The 21504-nt window shown below is 42.6% G+C and overlaps 1 protein-coding gene across 2 annotated transcripts in view; it reads right to left on the bottom strand.

Moving 5' to 3' along the window:
• The window catches only part of man1a2 (mannosidase, alpha, class 1A, member 2), a 399576-nt gene that overhangs the window by 174880 nt on the left and 203192 nt on the right, over nt 1-21504 (bottom strand). Inside the window, exons 13-14 of one of the 2 annotated variants that reach the window (XR_007450829.1) lie at nt 18607-18722; nt 10749-12833 (exon numbers count right to left, since the gene is read on the bottom strand). Coding sequence is in view for 1 of the 2 variants with exons in the window: in XM_049595084.1 (XP_049451041.1) it covers nt 12698-12833; nt 18607-18722 (252 nt within the window). In the remaining variant the exon portion in view is untranslated. Of the gene's footprint in view, nt 1-9161; nt 12834-18606; nt 18723-21504 lie in introns of those variants that run through there. The other variant, XM_049595084.1, reaches the window with a different exon arrangement.

Raw genomic sequence — 21504 nt, 5'->3', positions numbered from 1 at the left:
TTACTGCTTTGCACACTCTTGGCATTCTCTCCATGAGCTTCAAGAGGTAGTCACCTGAAATGGTTTCCACTTCACAGGTGTGCCTTATCAGGGTTATTTAGTGGAATTTCTTGCTTTATCAATGGGGTTGGGACCATCAGTTGTGTTGTGCAGAAGTCAGGTTAATACACAGCCGACAGCCCTATTGGACAACTGTTAAAATTCATATTATGGCAAGAACCAATCAGCTAACTAAAGAAAAACCAGTGGCCATCATTACTTTAAGAAATGAAGGTCAGTCAGTCCGGAAAATTGCAAAACTTTAAATGTGTCCCCAAGTGGAGTCGCAAAAACCATCAAGCGCTACAACGAAACTGGCACACATGAGGACCGACCCAGGAAAGGAAGACCAAGAGTCACCTCTGCTTCTGAGGATAAGTTCATCCGAGTCACCAGCCTCAGAAATGGCAAGTTAACAGCAGCTCAGATCAGAGACCAGATGAATGCCACACAGAGTTCTAGCAGCAGACCCATCTCTAGAACAACTGTTAAGAGGAGACAGGCCTTCATGGTCAAATAGCTGCTAGGAAACCACTGCTAAGGAGAGGCAACAAGCAGAAGAGATTTGTTTGGGCCAAGAAACACAAGGAATGGACATTAGACCAGTGGAAATCTGTGCTTTGGTCTGATGAGTCCAAATTTGAGATCTTTGGTTCCAACCGCCGTGTCTTTGTGAGACGCAGAAAAGGTGAACATGCCTGGTTCCCACTGTGAAGCATGGAGGAGGAGGTGTGATGGTGTGGGGGTGTTTTGCTGGTGACACTGTTGGGGATTTATTCAAAATTGAAGGCACACTGAACCAGCATGGCTACCACAGCATCCTGCAGCGACATGCCATCCCATCCGGTTTGCGTTTAGTTGGACGATCATTCTTTTTTCAACAGGACAATGACCCCAAACACACCTCCAGGCTGTGTAAGGGCTATTTGACCAAGAAGGAGAGTGATGGAGTGCTGCGGCAGATGACCTGGCCTCCACAGTCACCGGACCTGAACCCAATGGAGATGGTTTGGGGTGAGCTGGACCGCAGAGTGAAGGCAAAGGGGCCAACAAGTGCTAAACACCTCTGGGAACTCCTTCAAGACTGTTGGAAAACCATTTCAGGTGACTACCTCTTGAAGCTCATGGAGAGAATGCCAAGAGTGTGCAAAGCAGTAATCAGAGCAAAGGGTGGCTATTTTGAAGAAACTAGAATATAAAACATGTTTTCAGTTATTTCACCTTTTTTGTTAAGTACATAACTCCACATGTGTTCATTCATAGTTTTGATGCCTTCAGTGAGAATCTACAATGTAAATAGTCATGAAAATAAAGAAAACGCATTGAATGAGAAGGTGTGTCCAAACTTTTGGCCTGTACTGTATGTTAAATTTTTATGTAATTATGTAGTGTATGCTTCAAGACTTTACCTTGCTAACGTGTTTAGGTACAAAAACTCTATGTCATGGTTCAGGGAAGATCACGTTTTTGCTCAAAATACCCAGTTTGGGGGCAGAATCCTGGCTGTAAACGCATTGACAGGTTGCTAAAAAACATCCACATTTGTTGCCTGAACAGCAGTTGGAAACGCAGTGTTGACTCACTAAAATACAACTGTTTTTGTTGTTGGTTGGTCTCGAACAGTGCACTGCAGCTTGTCTCGCCAAGGTGTCACGATATCCACCATTCCCTCCACCTCCATCATTTAATAACTTTAATTAAATATGTCAGCTCGGGCGCCCATTAGCTCAGTGGGTTGAGTGGGCATCCCATGTACAAAGGCAATGTCCTTGCCACAGCGGCCGCAGGTTAAATTGACCCTATTCTAAGTCCTGCCCTGGATGCAGACTGGCATCGTGCCGGCTCAGACAAGGGTCCGACAACAACACAGCTGTGCTCCATTGACTCTAATGCAGTCGTTTCAGATTTCCTTCATTTTCAGGCTGGTGTTGTGGATTTGGAGCTAAATGTTGTGCCTGCGGCACGTCGTGTATTAATGATACTGGTTACCTGGAGAAGGTTGGAAAAAGATATACGTTTCTTCCCTGTTCCAAAACCAAAATCGAACCCTGAAAAGTGTAGGGTTAGCTAGCTAGCTACTGAAGATATAGCCTACTGAATGTATACACATGCTGCTTTTGCTTTTTAATGATTGTAAAAGTGAAACAAAGACTGACCCTGCTGCACAGGAACCAGTGAAGGGAAGCAGGGAAACTTTGCTGATATTCAACCATCACAGTGTGAACAGTGTTTGACGGCAGAGGTCCAGGTGCTGGCAGCAGCACGGGGGTGAAGCCAAACACGGTTCATCTGCACGCACTGCGATGCCACACAGCTGGTTCAATATCAGCAAAGTTTCCCTTTATATTCATTGTCTTGTGTGGCGATCAGCAGTGATGTGGTGGTTCACCTTTACTCTGTGATCTGTAGCCTATAGTTCGGCTTTAGCTTCTAACTATCTTTGTCTTTTTAACCTGTTGTTGCTGCTGAGTCAGTTTGACATCCTGGATATATCCTTCAAACACAGACTATAGACCCCTCTGTCTGCTTCTCTCTGGAATCACTGCTTCATTTCTCCAAAAATATGATAATATTTTATCAGGGAGTGCAGTTAGTTACAGTGTGGGCCCTTTGCTGCATGTCATCCCCTCTCTCTCCCCTTTCATGCTTAATCTGTCCTATTGAATAAAGGCAACAGAGCCAAAAAATAATCTATAAATATGTCAGCCCATATGCCACTTGCTTCTAATACAATAAAAAGGTTGGGTGGAAAAAAATGTCTTTAAATGTGAGAAGTCACAGTGTTGACATGTTTCACACAGATAATGTCACATGACTGGAGACAAAAGGTCTGAGAATAGCAGGATCAATATTTAAAAAAGCCACATTGGATGAATTCATATATAAATGTTTGCACAATGACATTAACCTTACATGTAACGTTAACACCACAGCACCACAGCACCTCAGTTAAAGTAAATATGAGCGGATGCAGTGTCTGCATGGGAAAAAAAAAGGAGTAGTCTGTGAATAAACAAAACCTGCCACAGGGAAGGGTGCTTATTAGCACGAGAGCTGCCAACTTGGAAGAAGCTGCTGTGTGTTTTGTCCAAATTGTTGGGAGGCTCTCTGCCAGCATCCTGGAGTGATGCAACAGCAGGCTGAGCAGCAGAACCACAACACATTTGTCCTTTCAAACACGTCTGAACTGCGCTGACAGTGAACGCTGCAATGAGTCGCATACTTCTACATACATGTCAGAGTTAAATAAAGATGTGTAAGTGGCTGAATTAACAGTTATGATGCTTTATTTTTTAGGAGTCGTCGTTTGAATCAGGCAGTTTGAGTCGGAGCTCAGTGACTGGACTCTGCGTCTCGTTGACTGCAGTCTCGAAAGAATCACTTAAATCCGTCCAATCAGGCCAAAAAGGCTCCAGTCAGCAAATTCACCTTATTTGACTCAGACAAGCTGCTGCTGCTGGCGGCAGTGCTGGGAAGTAACTAAGTACATTTACTCAAGTACAGCTCTGAAGTACAACTTAGAGGCACTTTTACTTGAGTAATTTGCTTTTCTGCTACTTTTTTACTTCAACACCAAATTGAATTACTTTCCAGATTCAGATTATTAACCTGAAACATCAACAAGTAATGTATGACATATACTCATCGACCACTTTATTAGGTACACCTGTTCAACTGCTTGTTAACTAACCAGTAAATCACGTGGCAGCAACCCAACGCATTTAGACATGTAGACATGGTCAGGACGATCTGCTGAAGTTCAAACTGAGCATCAGACTCAATTCAATTCATACTACATTAAGGGTGTTTTCACACTTGGTTCTTTTCAGCCCTCTAAGCGGACACTGTCAACTTCACAAAGCATCACGATACAGTTAAAACAAAGAACACACAGAACGTACTCTTGGTTTCTGATCACTTTTCATAACATCTTTATTGAATTTGTGTCTCAGTTTTAAACATATTTACAGATACTTTAATTTTATTTTTTTAGTTCAGTAAAAATACAAATACAGAACACTCAATTTTCAAAATCAACGTCGCTCCCAGCGACTCAATGGCCGCTCAGGTTTTTCTGCCTGGGCCCCCCCCTCCCTATCAGATATAGGTGGTGATGATGTCAGTGTGATGTCAGAGACTGGGGGAAAAGATACTGAGAGCCAAGACGGTACTGCATCGATGGACTGTTAGGGCTGACTGCCACCAGGGATAAAAGGAAGAGGACGCAGGATGGATGATGGAGAGAAATGTGAGGAGGAAATGATGTGTTGAATGGGCTGAGAAATATCCTGTATGTACACTGATCGACGCTGTGGAGGACGACATGTTTTATTCATTAAAAAAGAAAAAGAAAATGTGGATTAATTAAATATAAACTTGAATTTTGGCCAGTAGTTTGGTCAAAGCTTTAAACTCAAACAATATTTTGATATTAAGACATTTTTCTAAGACGTCTGGAGCTGTTACCTTCACTTGTTTGTCAAATCAGGACTTAAATATTTATGATATCAGGTGACAATTGGTGATTTCCAAAGATGTTTAAAGTATAAGGCTGATATGATTTTATAGGTTTAGTTTTTTACTTCTTATCATTACTCTGATCTCATGAAAAGACCAAAACCAACAATGTCTCTGTTCTTTCAACCTTCCCTCACCTGTGTGTCTCTCAGCCCAAAACTCATTAATTTCTTATTAAGATAAACATATTTAAAATCACCAGAGGTGTGGACTGAAGTCTGATGTCTTGGGCTCGAGTCAGACTCAAGTCACAAAATTGACAACAAAAAAAATGACTTGCAACTTCAGCTGCACTTTTACACCAGTGATTCATGACTTCACTTGGACTGTAGCCTTTTGACTTGAGAATATCTGATGCTTCACTCCGAGCCCAAAGATTGAATACTTACATTATTCAAAACGTCTTCCATGAATTAATTCCTCTCCCTTTAAAAAAAACAACAAGAATGCTATTCATTCCCAATAAATAACGTAATGTTACCAAGCGCCAGTTGGAAAAAAATGACACCAAAGACAATTTTTTCAGGTACTAAAACAACACAGTGGTCAACAACAAACAAACTGCAGTATGCACAACATGTGGGTCAAAAAGTTACAGATGGACACGCGACAACATCCAACTTCGTTCGTCATTTGAAGTTGGACAAAGGACGTTAAGTCAAGGTTAAAAAACAAAGACTATAAAAACAATGGCCGTAGCTACCGTGATGTTACTCACTGGTTTGCGGACTCCCGTTTTAAACCCACAAGTTCGGCATTTTGTCTGCAGTTTTTGGCACTTCCGTGTTGACTTCATTTCTTTAGCCTTGTAGGCTGCCGCTTCGTTAACGTGAACATAGTTACTGAGCTAATGCTTAGCTAACGTTAGCTTAGCAGGTAAGTAGCTTGAAACTTTCCTTTAACTTCCCAATTGTATTGGGTATTTATTTGTTATGCCAGTGTTTTGTGTTGAATAATCAACTTTATATCTGTTCTTCATTTTGTTTTGTGTCAGCGTGATGGCACTAGAATAATGGTTTTCTTTAAATGTGTCTGAATAACCCCACCAGGGGTGAGCCGTGTTGAAACAGCCAGATACGCAAATAAACAATTTATTCACACAAATTTTAAAAAGCAATCATACATTTTGTAAATTGAGTATCTTATTCCTTTGTTGTTAAAACGGCATCACATTTGACTTGGGACTTGACTGCAAAGACTTGAGACTGACTTGCAAATCAATGAAAAAACCCAACAAAAAACAGCTGGGCACTGTAGTTTAGGCAAACGTTATTCAGACAGCAGTTAACTACTTTGTTGAGGACTATTTTCAGATGCAGATTAATACACACTTGGTGCTCTAGTGAGTATTTCTAGAAGCAAGAACGGTATGTGTGGGATTGACTCAAAATATACGACAGTGATGAAGGAACATGTGTTTTTAAACGTTTTTGGACAGCAGTCGAGCTCTGAGGCACAAAGAAATAAGATTTATCAGGCTTTGGATCCACTCATTGTTGGTTTTGGTCTTTTCACTGGATTTGTTGACGATAAGAAAAATAAAGGAATATCTCCAGCCTTATCCTTTAAATCTTAACTTTCACTAAGTCTTCATGTCGGGCTGCCAACACTTTGTACTCACTGGAGATGAGCAGCACGTTGGAGCAAAGGAAAAAGAGCAACGTTGCCAAAAACTAAAACTTCTCAGTCACTCAAGTGAATACTTGTTGCCTATTTCCATCGTTGTTTTAGCAGCACACAGTGTGACTTTACTGCCAGATGAGCAGCTGACCTGATGTTGTAAGCTGTTAGTAGGTCAGCGCACTGATACGTGTTTAGAGAACCTTCAGTCACATGGCCGTGCAGTAAACAAAACGTTAAAGTCGTCATTTTGATGCTCTGAGCAGTTTATCTTTCATCTCTGTTTCTAATCCATCACAGCTCGACATCTATCTGCACATCAGAGGACAAAGAATGTTTGTGCAAGACAAAAAGAAGAAACGTGTATTGTAATGATGCGTTACAAAACACAAAGCAAAGGGCGAGAAAGAGAACAATGCTGGCCAAGGTGTCACACATCTGATGATAAGGCTTGAATCAAACACACACAAAAACATCTTGCTGGTCTAGTGCAAATTCTACTTTTCATCTCCAACACCTGTGTAATCATCATGTTTAGTTTAGTAGTTGAGTTTGCGAACACTGCAGATTCACGTCACATAAACAGGCTAATTAATGAGCTCACACACACTCAGAGAAAATGTCCAAACACTTTTCTCTCTCTCAAACACACAGTCATTGCACAGGTTTACTGAGCCCATCATTAAGCCTGTGGTAACATCTAACATCATGGTGTAGTCTCTTCAAATGTGGATGGTGATCAGACTAATGAAAACATAACATGGTGGTGTAACCTTGACGGGACACTTGCAGTCTCACGTTAGACTGTGGTGATGTTGTTTTGAAACCATCTGTCTGTGGTTGGTTTCATTCATGTAACATTTGCCTTCACTCCACGTCATGTCCCCCACTCTGCTCCCATTTTGTCTCCCTGCTTGTTAATATGTCTTGGGTTCAGCTGCAAACTTAACATGGCTCACAGGAAAGGGTAAAATTGTTACTTGTCATTTTAATGTGCTGATGCTGTACGATCGAAATCCTATTATGTTTAAATCTACATCTGACTCTTGTGCAGTGGCCAAACACTTGCAGTACACTCCTATATTCTAGGGATTAAAACTATGTTTAATGAATGTGTTGAGGTTTATGTATGAGTCGCTAAATTAAAGTTTAAAATGGGGTTTGAACTTGACGTGGAATTGGCGTTGACTGATGACAGACTTTAAGTGCTTTTTTCTCCTGCAGCACCAGTTTGTTTTATGAGATGGTGCAGAATTTGGCATAAAACTCAGAATCTTTTAGAGCAGTGCTTCCTAACTCATGATCCTTGGTCCAAAAGCAGGTTGTCGGTTCATTCTGAATGGGCCGCAAGTGACTCGCAAACGTGTGAAGTTTGTAAAAAACGCACTTTATCTTTTAGTACATTGAATTTCCTGCACAGAGCTTTTACTTTGAAGTGCGATTTCCTGCTGTAGACTTGACAGAGACCGCAAACTGGCTTGACAACATGGCCAGACACAAGTATGGTGCTGATAGTATTTAGCTGTGTGGACTTTGAACTAATGACTAAGGGTGCTCTCAGACCTAGAGTCGTCTCCTTTGGTCTGAATCAGGGACTAATTTTGTCACAAAGTTGTATAATTGCCTAGAGTTGGTTCGTGTTCTCACGGCAGCATTTACAAGCGCACCAGATCAAATGCCTTGTGTGAGAAAGCTGCTCTTGATTGGTCAGAATTTCCATGTGGGAAAAATCCAGGAAGTAAAGCAAACGTTGAAGAAGAGTACACTTGCAAGATAAATGTGACACTTTCTAATGTCACAATGGAGGGACAACTACGCAGGTTGATTTTAGCGCTGCTCATCGTGGACTATATTGCTGTCATTGTTCATTTTAGTCAAAGCATACAGTTTGAAAACGAGGCGCTCCAGGACTGTAACATGCTCATGTTTAACCCAAACAATGTGTCATGTGACTGCAGTTGGTTCAGATCCAGGTCGGAACACGTTCTCACCACAAACGAACTGCACCAGAGTTCGTTTGTAACCAGACTGAGACCACCTCTTCAAGAAGGTCTCAGTCCGGTTGTTCTGGTGCGCACCTGAGTGTGATTGCTGTGTTCACACCTGCCCAAACGAACCACACTCAGGGGGCAAATGAACTTGAGTTCGATTGAACTGAACCAAACAGGGCAGGTGTGAAAGTACCCTAAAAAGAAGTCTGGATCCCCACTGATATAGAGAGTTGTATTGACAGTACAGCTGATGATGGACTGGACAAGTGGGACAAAGAGACGGGGGATGATATGCAGCAAAAGAGCTGCAGTTTGGAACCACCCAGATGAGCTACACCTCACCCCAGACACTGAATAATATGTGCATGTAAACATACTCATTAAACTGAGAAGTAGAAACCCTTTGAGTCAGTCCAGCATTCAGTAAATCTGTTTCAGAGTCGAGTTGTTTTTGTTTGTTTGCTGACATGATATTTTCTTACAGACTGTATTATCTATTATCTGAGCAGCTGGAGCAGTGAATCCCTCACGCTGCTTTGGATGTAACACAGAGAGTTGTATTGGTAGTGATAACTGGAGGCAGAGCAGAGCTGTGCAGACAGCAAGGTGTGGCGGCTCTGACTCTTCTCAACAGGGCCAAGCTCTTGTTATATCACACCATATGGAGCAACTTTATTAAACCCTTACAAAGACAAGAAATTGTAATGACTTGGCAAAGGATGTGCATTCAAAACTGAAAACAAATTAAAAGATGTAATTTCTCTGTTTTTTTCACAGATCTGGAGATTTTACTATGTGTTTGATGATATGTGAAATTAACCTGTAGAGTAACCGTCAGTCACGACTGTTCACTAAACAATGGGGGCAAGTTTGCAGCTGTACCATAAACAGGTGATTTTTCTGTTTATCTAAAGTTGAAAACTATATTTTCACATCAATGCGATGATCCAAAACTTGGACAATTAAAACACAGATTCATTTGAGAACCCTAGAACAGTTTTAGACTTTTTATTGTGGACAGGGAGACGAAGAACTTAAAGGAGAACTGTTTTTATTCAACTTGGACCCTATTTTCACATGTTTTAATGTTTAAGTGAAAGATTTAGAAAAGCACGCACATCCAGACAATAAACAAACTAGATGCTGGACAAGAGCTCATACGAGAGGAGAAAAAATGTAATTAGAATTCAATTATTTACTAATGGGAGCATAGTCTAGTGTGTGGACTATATTTTTTCGTCTCTTTAGTGTCTAAGTGACTAATGGAGACAATAATTTTTATAACTGGTCCAGTATTGAGCCGGCTGCAATGTAACCACTCGGAGTAGGTGCATCCGTCAATTTACGTCCATTAAAAGTGTTTTTGCTACTGATAGGCTCAGATTGTTTTTACGAGTGTCTTACAACATTACAGAAAGGTCCCGACGAAGACATGAAACATTTTTTTGTACGTTTTGCTTGTTATGGTTTGTTGTGTGCCCAAGTTTTGCTTAAGTCTTGTTTTCAGAATCAGCTGATTCAGACATTAAATAGACTTTATCCTGCCTGTTCTCTACAAAGTACACAGTCTGTGTAAAGTCTGATTGATCCCACGTGTGAATAGAGCAGGTCACTGCCCAGAGAATTCACAGTCAGCGAATGGGCATGATGATGACATGATGACTATCATGGGGATTGTGCAAAACCGGAAGTAAACAAACATCTGAGAGTGAATCCGAAGGGTCGTTTACACAAAGACAGCGATGAAAATATTTAACTGGAGTGATGACGAGACTCAGGGACTTCTCTCAGTGAGGCTGAAATCATCAAACAAATTCAAGTAACGTCAGGAGACTCTGATGTTTATGACCAAATTATGAAGTGGCTACGTGACCAAGGTGAGATCCACAGCATGTCGTGCTGTTACCCATGCGCCACCCCTCACTGAAACCATAAAGACTATTTCTTGTAGGTGTGAACGCTTCTGACACAGACAATCTCTTGTTGTGTGTTACATGTGTGCAAGAGAAACGATGTCCAGATTCTAATTAGAAAAAGGTTTAACTCTCACTAATGTTTCCAACGTCTTCTTCATGCAACAAGTCACCTCTCGTGAGATCTCAGAACAAGACTTGGACACAAAGCATACAGGAACAAGCAAAAGGTACAGACAATTTGATAATTTCTCTGTAGGGTCCATAATATTGTCAGAGACTGATAACAATCTGAACCTTTCCGTGGTGCACGGTTACTGGCTGCAGCACGGGTTCCCTTCTGGTTCCTGCACCAAATTTTAAGCTGTTTGGAGAATTTCGACCAAAAAAAAAAGGTGTTGGGAAGCTAAAAAGTTGGTTACCAGCTGGAAGCAAAAAATAAAATAGTCTTCTCCTTGTAATTATTACTTGTAGGGCTGCCCTCGACTAAGAATTTTCCTTTTTTAGGACCATTAGTCGACTAGTTGCCTGCATGTTTATGATATTAATTTAATTATTACATGATATATTTTGGTGGTTTGAGTTGAAGGTGTGAGAAAGAATAGTATCAGTAACATTGTTAACACTGTGCTACATTACAGAGAAATACAAAACCGTACTAATGAACCTTCATTAATATAGGCCTATATTTTATCTCCAAGTGCACGTCACACACTGAGCGAGCCGCCTGTTAATGACGCTGTGGGCTAATGGGCATGTAGCTACTTCCATGTTTCAGATGATACGTCATGTTTGTAGTCGACCAATGAAGATGAGTTTACATATCACCTTGGGTTCGTCCTTCACCTTCTCAAAATGATCCCACACTTTGGATTTCCTGCCCGACATGTTATTAACTAGCCTGTGGAATAACTGCAGGTACCAGCCCTGGAAATTAGGGGCCAAACACATGCTGCATCTTTAACCACCTGGAAAACGGGAAGTCGGGCACTGGGTGCTACTCTTTTCATTATAAACTAATATCTGTATTACCAGAACAAGAATCTGCCATCTTGCTACTACTGAGTACTTCCATTTTTAATTTGGTGGAAAAATATTAGACACGTAAAACTAGGAAAAATAGGGTCCAGGACGAAAATACGAGTTCGCCTTTAAACTGTAGCAGAGAGGAGAAGGCATTAAAAATGTACGATAAAAGCAACAAAAAAAACAGGGACTGTTGAAATAGCGGTGAAAAAAAATGATGGGAGAATTTCAACACCACAAAAAGTTTATACAACTTACAGTTGAGGTGGTCCAAACTGGTGATACTGGTCGAACAGAGCAATTGTGTCATGAGAGCTCAGCAGGGAGACTTCATTTATTCAGCTCATTCAGTGCTACACTCCTGTTTCCCTCTTCCTCATAGCGTTCCCATACAAAGTGCACAAATACATGATATACAGCAGGTTTCATTGACCACCACACACTCATACACACACTCACACACAAGCACTGTCGGGTCCTAGCCTCATCTCACAATGTATGACCTGAAAATGATCTATGAAAAGAAAAGGGAAGAGATAAAAGAAGCTGGAGAGAAACTAAGCGATAAAACGTGGAGGAGAGAAAAAAGCAGCATCCAAATGAGTAGCAGCAGAATGTGTTGGGCTGTGGCTCGTCTCTAACTGGGAGAGAAACTGGAAAGATGTCGAGGTTGGAGGGTGGTGAGGATGGGGAGGCCTGCTGCTGTCCCCGTGTAGGTACTGTTCCGCTTACAATGGTCCACTTTTCTGAAAAAGGAGGATAAGAGGTGGAGAGGGAGGGGGGGGGAGGAGGAGGAGGAGGAGGAGGAGGAGGAAGAGGAGGTGGGGACTGTTGCCACAACCCGCCCTCGCACTGATGATGTGACGAGCTGCAAACAGTTCCAGGTCAAAGTTCATCTGATGACGGTTAAACAGGAAGTGGTGTGGGGAGGGGTTGGGTTAGGGTGAAGCGAAGGGCTCTGATTCAACCCTGTGTCCCCACTAACGATTTGTCCAAACAAAACAAAATAAAAAAAATGTCTTACCAACAGACCCAGTGAAGTCCTCAAGTCTGTCTGCCTGGGAAAAAAAATGACACCTCCATCAGTCGAGTGTCAAACTGACTGTGTGATCCTTCACAGAAACCCCGTCACGCACTCTCAGTGCCTCAGCTTGAGTCTGTATGGGAGTAAAGTTTGGTCAAATCTCAAATAAACACTAAAAATAATAACAATAAAAAAACTAAATCAAGCCTCCGTTTTTTTGGAGCTCGGTCCTTCAGAGTCATTTCAAGCCAGTCGTGAGGCTGAGCAGCACACCCACTGTCTCTCTGATTTAAGCAGAGAAGACAGAGAGATCGACAGAGAGAGTCAAAGAGTAAAACATAGAAGAAGAGAGGGAGACTCAAAGTCCTCAACACGCTGCAGCGGTCTGCGCGGGAGGCTCTCCCTCCGTCTCCTCTCATTGATGTCTGCAGTCCAAAAGCAGCGGAGAGTCTGTAGAGCTGAATGAAAGTTTGTCCAGTGTTGGCGGGTGGGTTTTTTTGGGCAGGCAGGCGGGCGTACAGGTGGAGCCCCCTGGTGCTGCGGCGGAGGGAGATGGCCCTGTCCGTCTACCGCTGAGCCGGCTCGCTGCCTGGCAGGGTGATGTTGCCCAGGTGGAGGACAGGAAGTGGGTGAGCCTCCGTGTTGAAGACCCAACTCTCAAACGGCATCAGGTCGTCGCTGGAGAACAACAGGTACAGATACCTGAAGGGGGTGTGGGTGTGTGTGTGTGGGGGGAGGGGGGTGATGGTGAACGGAGGGAGGAAAAGGGGGTGAGGATGAGAGGGACAGGGTAAGGAAGGAGAAGAAAGAAGTGAATGACATCACTGTCACGCAAAAACAAAATAACTTCTGCAGGTTTGAGCAAGTTGAGCAATAAACGTCTACTTACAGGTACTCAAAAACCTAAATTTGTGGGTAAACAGGAAGGCAGAAATCTGGAGGAAGGCAAAGAAACAGCAGAATCTCCGCTCTCTTTCCTAAGCCCCTCCCAACAGACGACCATGGGCATATGAACATGCTTCATACAGTAACCCAGTGTTTCCCATACATTGATTCATGTAGTCTTATTTGACTGCAGAGTTGTCGCTCAGCCCCTCCTTCTCTGTTTATCAGACGACAGATGAGACAAGAATTAGCTGCTAGCCACCCCATGGTCCCTCCGCCTCACTCCCCGCCACAGCTCAAATTCGGCCAGCTCAAACTCCCCAGAGCTAGGTATCATAGCACGCTGGTGGCCAGCAGCAACACCAGGTCTAACTTGTGTAACAGCAGCAACATAAAGTTTGCTGATTAGATGGGGAGTCAAGGCTGTCCTGTCCCCTGGAGCTGGCGTTTGCGCTGGCTGAATTCGAGTTGCTGCAGCTGCTGACTAGGGATCAGTCTCTAGAGCTGCTGTACACGCTCCTCTCGGTGAGGTGGTCTGTTGTGGTGGGGAGTGAAATGGAGGACGCACTGAGGTGGAGGACGCAGTGTGATTAGAGGCTTTAGCTAACGTTAGCTACATAAACGTGAACAAATCAGCCACAGCCGTGAGCTTTTGGCTCTAAGTAGCTGAAGGCTAAACTATTAGCAATGTTTTCTCTCCATCTCTGAAACACTTCGCCGATATTGACATGTTTTATTTTGTTTGTTGCCAGACTCCCTTTTAGACTTGGTCTTCCTTTTTTGGGTTGCTTTGCAGTGTAGACAGTTGTTGCCAATGATGGAGTAGCAACTCTCTCTGCAGGATTCTCCACCATTGACTCAGACTGTCACTGAAGAGACATGCCCGCGATCTGCATTTATAGAACAGCCAATAGGAGCGCCCTCACTATGAAATAACCTGTGACTGGCCGAAGTTTCCCCACCACTGGCTAGATTTTCTAGAGTCTGAAAACAGTCAAGTGGAGGTGCAGAAATGTTAGTTTCTCTCAGTCCACTTGAATCACAATATGCTCAAGATTTATTATGGGATATTTGCCCAATGATGCCAAAATGAAACTGCCTACCCCAGCTTTAACATGAATGATGTCTTGCCATCAGCTCTTTTAGCATTTTTAGCTTCTACGATATGTTGTTTGTTTATCATAAATTCTGAAGTCTTTATTTCCTAGTTGAGATTTTGACTCTGTTTGGTCCAAATAGAGACACTGCTCCACCTGGAGTCTCCCTTGTGTGATTAACATCATTACTCTAATTGGAACTGACAGCAGGTGACCTCCAGACTTCTGCGAAGGGTTGGACAGTGCACGACTTTTACAGGTGAAACATGAAACGCCAACAGAGCTCTTTCTGAGTGACAAAGAAAGACTTCTGTGCAGTGTGAGTTTCAGCTACAAATGTATACAGAGCAAAAGTTTAGCATAAAAGGTGGGGCGATGGCTCTCGTTAAGGGCTCATCGTGGTCACACACACAATTTATGGCTGTGGGAGCCGTCCAACTTTACACTGTGTGTCATGTTTGCATTGATTCAGCAGTCACCTTGATTTAATTTGTGTCTAATCGTTATGCCCACATGGTACCATCACTGTATCTGGACTTGGTGAGAACAGAATATTACATGTATTTATACATAAACCATAACTATGGAAGTTTTACATACCCTTATCTGCAGCTACAAAAACATTTAAAAATACCTGTTTGATGGATTTCTGTGAACTGACAGTGTGTTTAAAACCTGCTCATTCGCTTTATGAAACCTCATTAACATTAAAATAAATCTGACAAACACTCACACAGTGCTGAAGCGATTATGTTTCACATCAACAGATGTTCGGATGCGACATCTTCGTGCAGATCAGTGTGACCGGCAGCCAATCAGCAGCCTGTTGCTGTATTGCTTTGATGTGATTGGCTTGCAGCCAGCTGGGACAAATACCGAGAGCGTAGATGGACACCAAAGGCTGTATAACACGAGGCATTCAAATGTCATCGTCTCAAATGGCCTGCGTGGCAGCTGACCTTTAACCACTTGTCCACCAAAGACAATTTTAACTGCTGTTTGACGCTTTGTTGGTGTTAAATCCAGACACATGCAAGTAAAAAATAAAGGGTTAATAAGCAGCTTCCTGCTCACAGAGGCTGGCACAAGCCGAGTTCGCTTTGTTTCATGATTACATTTGACCCATCACACTGTGTGATTGACAGGAACAACTGTGTACACTGGATTGTATCTGCACTGCCAGCAGGAGATCACATCCACAGAGCGGCCAGCAGGGGGAATCAGAGAGCCACATTAGTGGGTCACCGGCTGCATTCAGAGCCTCTTCATCCTTCAGTGATGATGATGATGCACCAGAGACATCAGAGCTGCCCTTTGCATTAATCAGCATTTAAAATATGTCTTGGCAATAAATAAAAATAGAAAGAAAAAACCAACAGATGCTGGTGTGTTAACTTTCATTAATACCCTCAGAAGAGTAATGCTGATACGGTCATGTGACTGCCTCTGTAATAATGAGAAATGAACAATACATGAAGATTAAGTAGCCACTAGTATGGTTTATGACGCATCTTTTAATCCTACCAGTTTAAAGGCCTTAGATACAGATAAATTAAAAGTTTTCACACGACCATAAGGCATCTGTGTTCTTTATGTCACTAAGCAACAGGAGCGTTTTCTGCTCTGTCGAACGTGTTTCTTCTAAAGTGTGTGGTGCTGTATGCTATATTTATACCTTGTCTGCATCAATTTAAGGTAGTCATCAAAATTTAAGTCCTTCTCTACTTTCATGTTTTTATTGGAGATGGACAAATGAACATATCCTAAACATTGTATACTATGATGATTTTAGCACAATCAAAAAAGAAGTGGCATCAAAAAAGACGTCCCTATTATTTTCGATGTACAACCCCACGCCGGCAGACATGTGTCGGCGCTCCTGGACACACTGCCCCGCAGCAATTTACGCCACCGCCCTATTTCCATCCTCATCCCTGGAATTAAGGGCATTTTCACCCTCTTGCTCTGTGCCTGCATGTACCCCCTGCTCCTTTTCTCCGCTACTATGGCAGCTCGACTCTTCATCTCACCGCTGACGCATAAAGAGAACTCTGTAGCTGTTGCTATATCTCATGTGTGACAAAGAATGAATGAAGAGAGACTCATTGAGGTTGAGAAATATCCCGAACTAAACGTCCCCCAATCCAGTCAGTGTAAAGACAGTGGCCAAAAAGATATTGCCTGGTGAGTCACAGCTCTGGTTTTCGGCTCTTTGGGTGAGAAATCAAGTTTCATTAGGCGCTGTCCACGCATAATTTTGAGCTAACGCAGAGGTGGAGGAAGATCTTTCAGTAAAAATAGCAATAACTTTGTGTGGTCGTCTGTTAAAACTAGCTGCAGTGCGACGTGTCCAGTGTGTGCTAGGGACAACACTTCTCGCGTTTTAGTGTACAACTATGTTTTGTTCACTTAAAATGTGCTCTTAAAGCATAGGTGCTCAAAGTGTGGACCTCGGGCCAGTGGCTGCCCTCGGACACATTTTGTGAGGCCCCAAAATGTGACATAAAATGCATGCATTATATCTTAACATCCAGTCCTTTACAATACTTTCACTTTTAATAGCTTACATTTAATACAGCTACCGCGTCAAACTGCGTCCTTCTGAAAAGCGTCTGTCAGGTTAGAGATGACAATTTCTAGAAAGTTAGCGGTTGCAACTAGAGGCACCTCATGAGTGTCAGACATTACTTCCTGTCATTAATGGTAGTGCTGTTAGCTACCATTAGTGATTTCCGTGGATAACTCTGCAGTTAAATGTGGAAGTGAGATGGAAAAGCCACCGTGGAACAAAACGCTGTACGTTTATAGAGAAAAAGAGGTTTCAGGGAACATGAATTAACTCTGGATAAGTGATCTGCCTTTTCTGCAAACAGGTGATTTTGATGCTCAAGGAATTTCATGTTAAATGCAATTATGAGTCCAATCACAAGTCCTATGATAAGTTTATGAGTGCAGACAGTTTCAATAAGGCTTGTGTGCTGTACAGTCTTCAGAAATCTTGTGACAGCTAGCAAAGGTGTAACACAGGCAAGCTCTGTATGTGCTAGCTGCTAAGTGTTGTTCAGTGAGTTATTAGGGGACTGCTTGGTCAAAGTGGCCTGAACCTGTGTGTCCCTCAGTCATATGCTGGCTCCCTAAATTGGCACTCAGCCATCAAAACTTTGAGAATCCCTGTCTTAAAGTTAAAATCTTGAAAGTTTTCATGATCAAACATGTTTCTGATTCCAGCTTTTGATCTGCATGCTTTGGAACAGTCAATCAAAGTGGTTATGTGCTGTTATTTCAGACAATAGTAGTAATAATAGTAAATTAGTTTTCGTTGTTGGTGGCAGGGTCCGCCATTCTCACACTGGATTATAATCACCTTGTTTCCAATAAGGGCGGTGGCCTTGTGGGTAACCTGTGAGGGTGTGACATGAGCTTCAGCGTGCTCTCGGTGTGTCATGGTGAAGACAGCAGGCGGCAAAGAGTGATGATAGCAGCAGAATTAAGTGTCTAGATGAGCTCAGGGCTGCTGCTAAATCTCATGAGGCCATGTTTGTTGTTGTGTGGTGACAACTGCAATAGTCATTGTTGGTGAACTGCACCCGAACACCTTGCCATCCTTCCTTCTGCAGAGTGGTACGGACCGCTAGAAGCTAGCTACCAGCTAATAATAAGCCAAGCTAATTTAATGTTAATAAGCCAGAGTGTTCCCAACTACGGTTTGGAGCCTGCAAGCCTTCACCTGAAGAAGGGATTCACAAGAAACCATGTGTATGTACTCCAGCATTAATGTTTGAATTTTATCTCACAACTATCAAGTCTTATTCTTTCATGTTCACTCTCCCAACAAGCAAACAAAAACTTATTAAAAGCATCTAACTGGTGAAACATGGGGTGTCTTTAATTGTATTGGTCGCAGGAAACATGACAAACTTGTGCAGCATAAAATCAGGTTGTGGTTGCTCATGTCACGATGGAAAAAGGGCAATTATTGACTGAATTCTTTGTTATATCTTCTACTTTTCTGTTGTATTTTTGACAGAGTAGCTGCCCAATGAGTGTCTGGTGTCGTATTAAAACACACTTCCTGGTACCACCGTTAATGGCATTATCACCAAATCAACCCAAGACTGAAATTTTAACAATTATTAGGACTTTAAACCAAAGCAGATTTCATGTTTGAGGCTTGCTTTTGAAGTTGGAAGTGATTTAACTTTTCATTATCTGCTGAAAACAATGTTAAAAGGATTCCTGGTGAAGGTCTGTGACTGACACGCTGCTGCTTTTATCTTGGGAAGAAAAGAAAATCTGCTCATTTATTTTTCAAAATTCCTCCAAATATGAGCAGGTAATTGTTGCAATCACTTTCTGCTGACAAGTCCTTTCAATCAGCCAGCCCCTCCACCCACCCACCAAATTATAGCATTCATCAGCAAAGTGATTAATTAATCATCAAACGTACTGATTATTCGTAGATCGAGCCAATTAATCAAACTATTAAGGCTTACTTGAGCGTCTCGGCCAGGAAGAAGCTCTGCTGCACGTCGTCGTAGGTCGGGTTGGAGGAGTAGACGTCCTTCACCCCGGAGAAACCTCCACTCACCCTGCAGTACTTATCGATGGCCTGGAGGAGACGAGGAGAGGGAAGGGAAGGAAGAGGGGGAAGGAGAGGAAAGAGAACACAAGTGGAAGGAGAAAAGGAGGTGGATGAAGATGGGAAGGGTTGTGGAAGAATGAAGGAAGTTAGGAGATAGCGAAAGATGGAGAGAATAAGAAAGAAAAAAGGTAAGAGAATGACAGAAGATCACAGAGAGAAAGAAAAACGAGGAGAAAGAAAAGGGCAAAGAGAAAAGGTGGGGGGGAGATGGAGAGCACAATTTTAATAAGCTTACAAAAGCATGCTATAATTAATTCCTTTGCTTGTGACAGATTAGAGCGCGTCCTGGGGAGACCCGTACAGGAAGCAGCAGCTGTAGAAAAATGGGAGGAAAAGAAGATTACCACAAACGCCTCCCCTGCATTTACAATTTATTCTCCAACATTTTGTTTCGTCCCTCCTCGACACAAAGCAGCTTCATAATGAGGGAACGCTCATTTGTTTCACGTAATGCTGCATCTGAGGGGAGCAGTAGCATAATGGCAAAGTAAAAGTTTCCTTTAAGCGATGCAGAGCCTGTGGCGTCTCTCAGGGGTCCGTCTTACAATCTCCTAATCAGGTTGTCTTTGCAATTTCGTGTACAGATTTTCCAGTGAACGGCAAAATGAGAGTTGATTGGAAAATGTGAGATGCTGCTTTCTAAACACATCTTTTGTTCTCAGTTTTTAGCTGAGTTTTTACCAGCTGTCTGCAATAAAGAAAACAACATGTAATCTGTGTGTGCATGGGGTTTTAAGCTACATTCAGGGCGAGGTTGAATCTGAGATCTTCTTTAAATCCCAACACAAAGACACATGGTGTCCGGCCTTTTTAGGACAAATCTAAGCTACTTTCGTAGGTGGTTTGAATTGTGATGTAAATCCCCTCTCTGTCCATTCACTTTAGCTTTCGAGGGTTTATCTCCGATCCTCCAAATGCGACAGATGTGATGTCGATGTTTCTACAACAACAAAAACAACAAACATGGAGGACAGCCAGACAGTCAGATAACAGCAGAGCCTGGGACATTTAAATGGTTTCATGCCTCCATTTGCTTCACTGCAACTCACAGAAATCATCAGTTACTGGCCTGTTGCATCCAGAAAACACCTCTGTGTTACTATGACAACAAATTCCGCAGTGACAGCAAATGGCCTGTAACACAACTAACCTTAGATACCGATTTCCAACACCTCTCATAAAACAGATGCTATTTATTGCTTTATTTCTGCTCATTTCCATTCAAATATCAAACCTAGATATTTTATGAGGTGACAGTGACCCTCCACTTTGGCCGCCAAATTCCAATCAGTTCATTGCTGAGTCCAAGTGAATGTTTGTGCCAAACTTCAAGATAATTCCCTGACGGCCTTCTTGAGATGTCTTGTTTACAAGAATGAGACAGAAACAAGGCCACAATGACCTTAACCTTTGATCAACGACTGAAACACCCTTTGTTTCACTGAGAGTTGTCTAAATCCTGGAATACAGACCACTGAATACTGACAGAAACATGGACTGTGAAAATGATGGGCGCAGCCACCGTGACATCACCCACTGGTCTGTGGACTCCAGGTTTGAAGCCTAGAGTTTGGCATTTTGGCCGTCACCATCTTGGATTTTTGGAGCCATAAGTGACCATGTTTGGATGAGAGCGTGGAGCCATGGAGAAGCGAGGGGTAGATCTGACTCATAGACTGTAGTGATGCCTTGCAGATGACCTGTCACTGAAAGTGGCCTTGGGTCTGTTTGTTTTGGAGAGGAAAAGATCTCTGTGGATAATTTGGCTCACGGTACAAACCTCCTGATCATCTGGATCTTATCAGAGAAAAATAGGTGAGCACATATTAGCAGTTGCCAGCCTAATGGCCCAGCTCCGACATGCTGAACAGCCTTCAGAAAAGCACTGATTTGTAATGTTAAACTGCTTTATTCTATATATTTACTGGTTTAAACTACCGGGCCTGTTTGTTTTGGAGCAGAAGAGACCTCTGCGAATAATTCAGCTCCTAGTAAAAACCTCCTGAATGTCCGGTTTGGAAATGAGACGAGCACACATCAAGTTATCAAAGAAAAAAGGTGAACACACATGGCAGGCGCTGGGTGAGTGGCCTGTCTGCGATGTGTCAAACGGCATAGAAGAAATATTGATTTGTAACACGTTTTTATTAACACCTGGTCCGTTATGTTTGGAGATTCTGAGATGTCGTTAAAAACCTCGTGAGCAATAAACACTGAAGGAATTCTAATTGGGAGAAGTTTCAGCTGGTTGAAAACTGCAATCCTCACTGCTAGATGCCACTAAATCTAAGTCTGACACACTGCGTCTTTGAGTTGCAAAGTACTGAGAACCCCTGCACTATCATAATCGTACAGTTTCCCCGAAAGAGTGGCAAAAAAGTGAGCCACGACACCAAGAAAATGTCACATATCATGGCACCTTTTCCCCACAGAGCACACCTCAGTGATGCCCTACTGACTAAATGTCGAGTTCGGCTCTGAGGAGTGAAATATGTGTCGTCTACTAGAGAACAAGCCCAGTTTGTGAGCAGGTGCTTCCCCTGCCTGCACACATAAACACACGGTAACGAGTCAGCAATACCTCATTAAAAATGCAGTGATCGTCCAGCTGGTGACTCTGACAGTAAGCTATTACTGTACCTGTGTGCTCTATTGATTTGCAATGAGAACTTGTTACAGTGAAATTGGTGCCGCCATAAAAATTCTGGCTGCATTACACTGCTGCTCATACCTTATTGACTTTCACTAT

The sequence above is a fragment of the Epinephelus fuscoguttatus genome, linkage group LG13 (genome assembly GCF_011397635.1).
Source record: "Epinephelus fuscoguttatus linkage group LG13, E.fuscoguttatus.final_Chr_v1".
Taxonomy (NCBI): domain Eukaryota; kingdom Metazoa; phylum Chordata; class Actinopteri; order Perciformes; family Serranidae; genus Epinephelus; species Epinephelus fuscoguttatus.
This window is presented reverse-complemented; position numbering and strand designations above follow the sequence as displayed.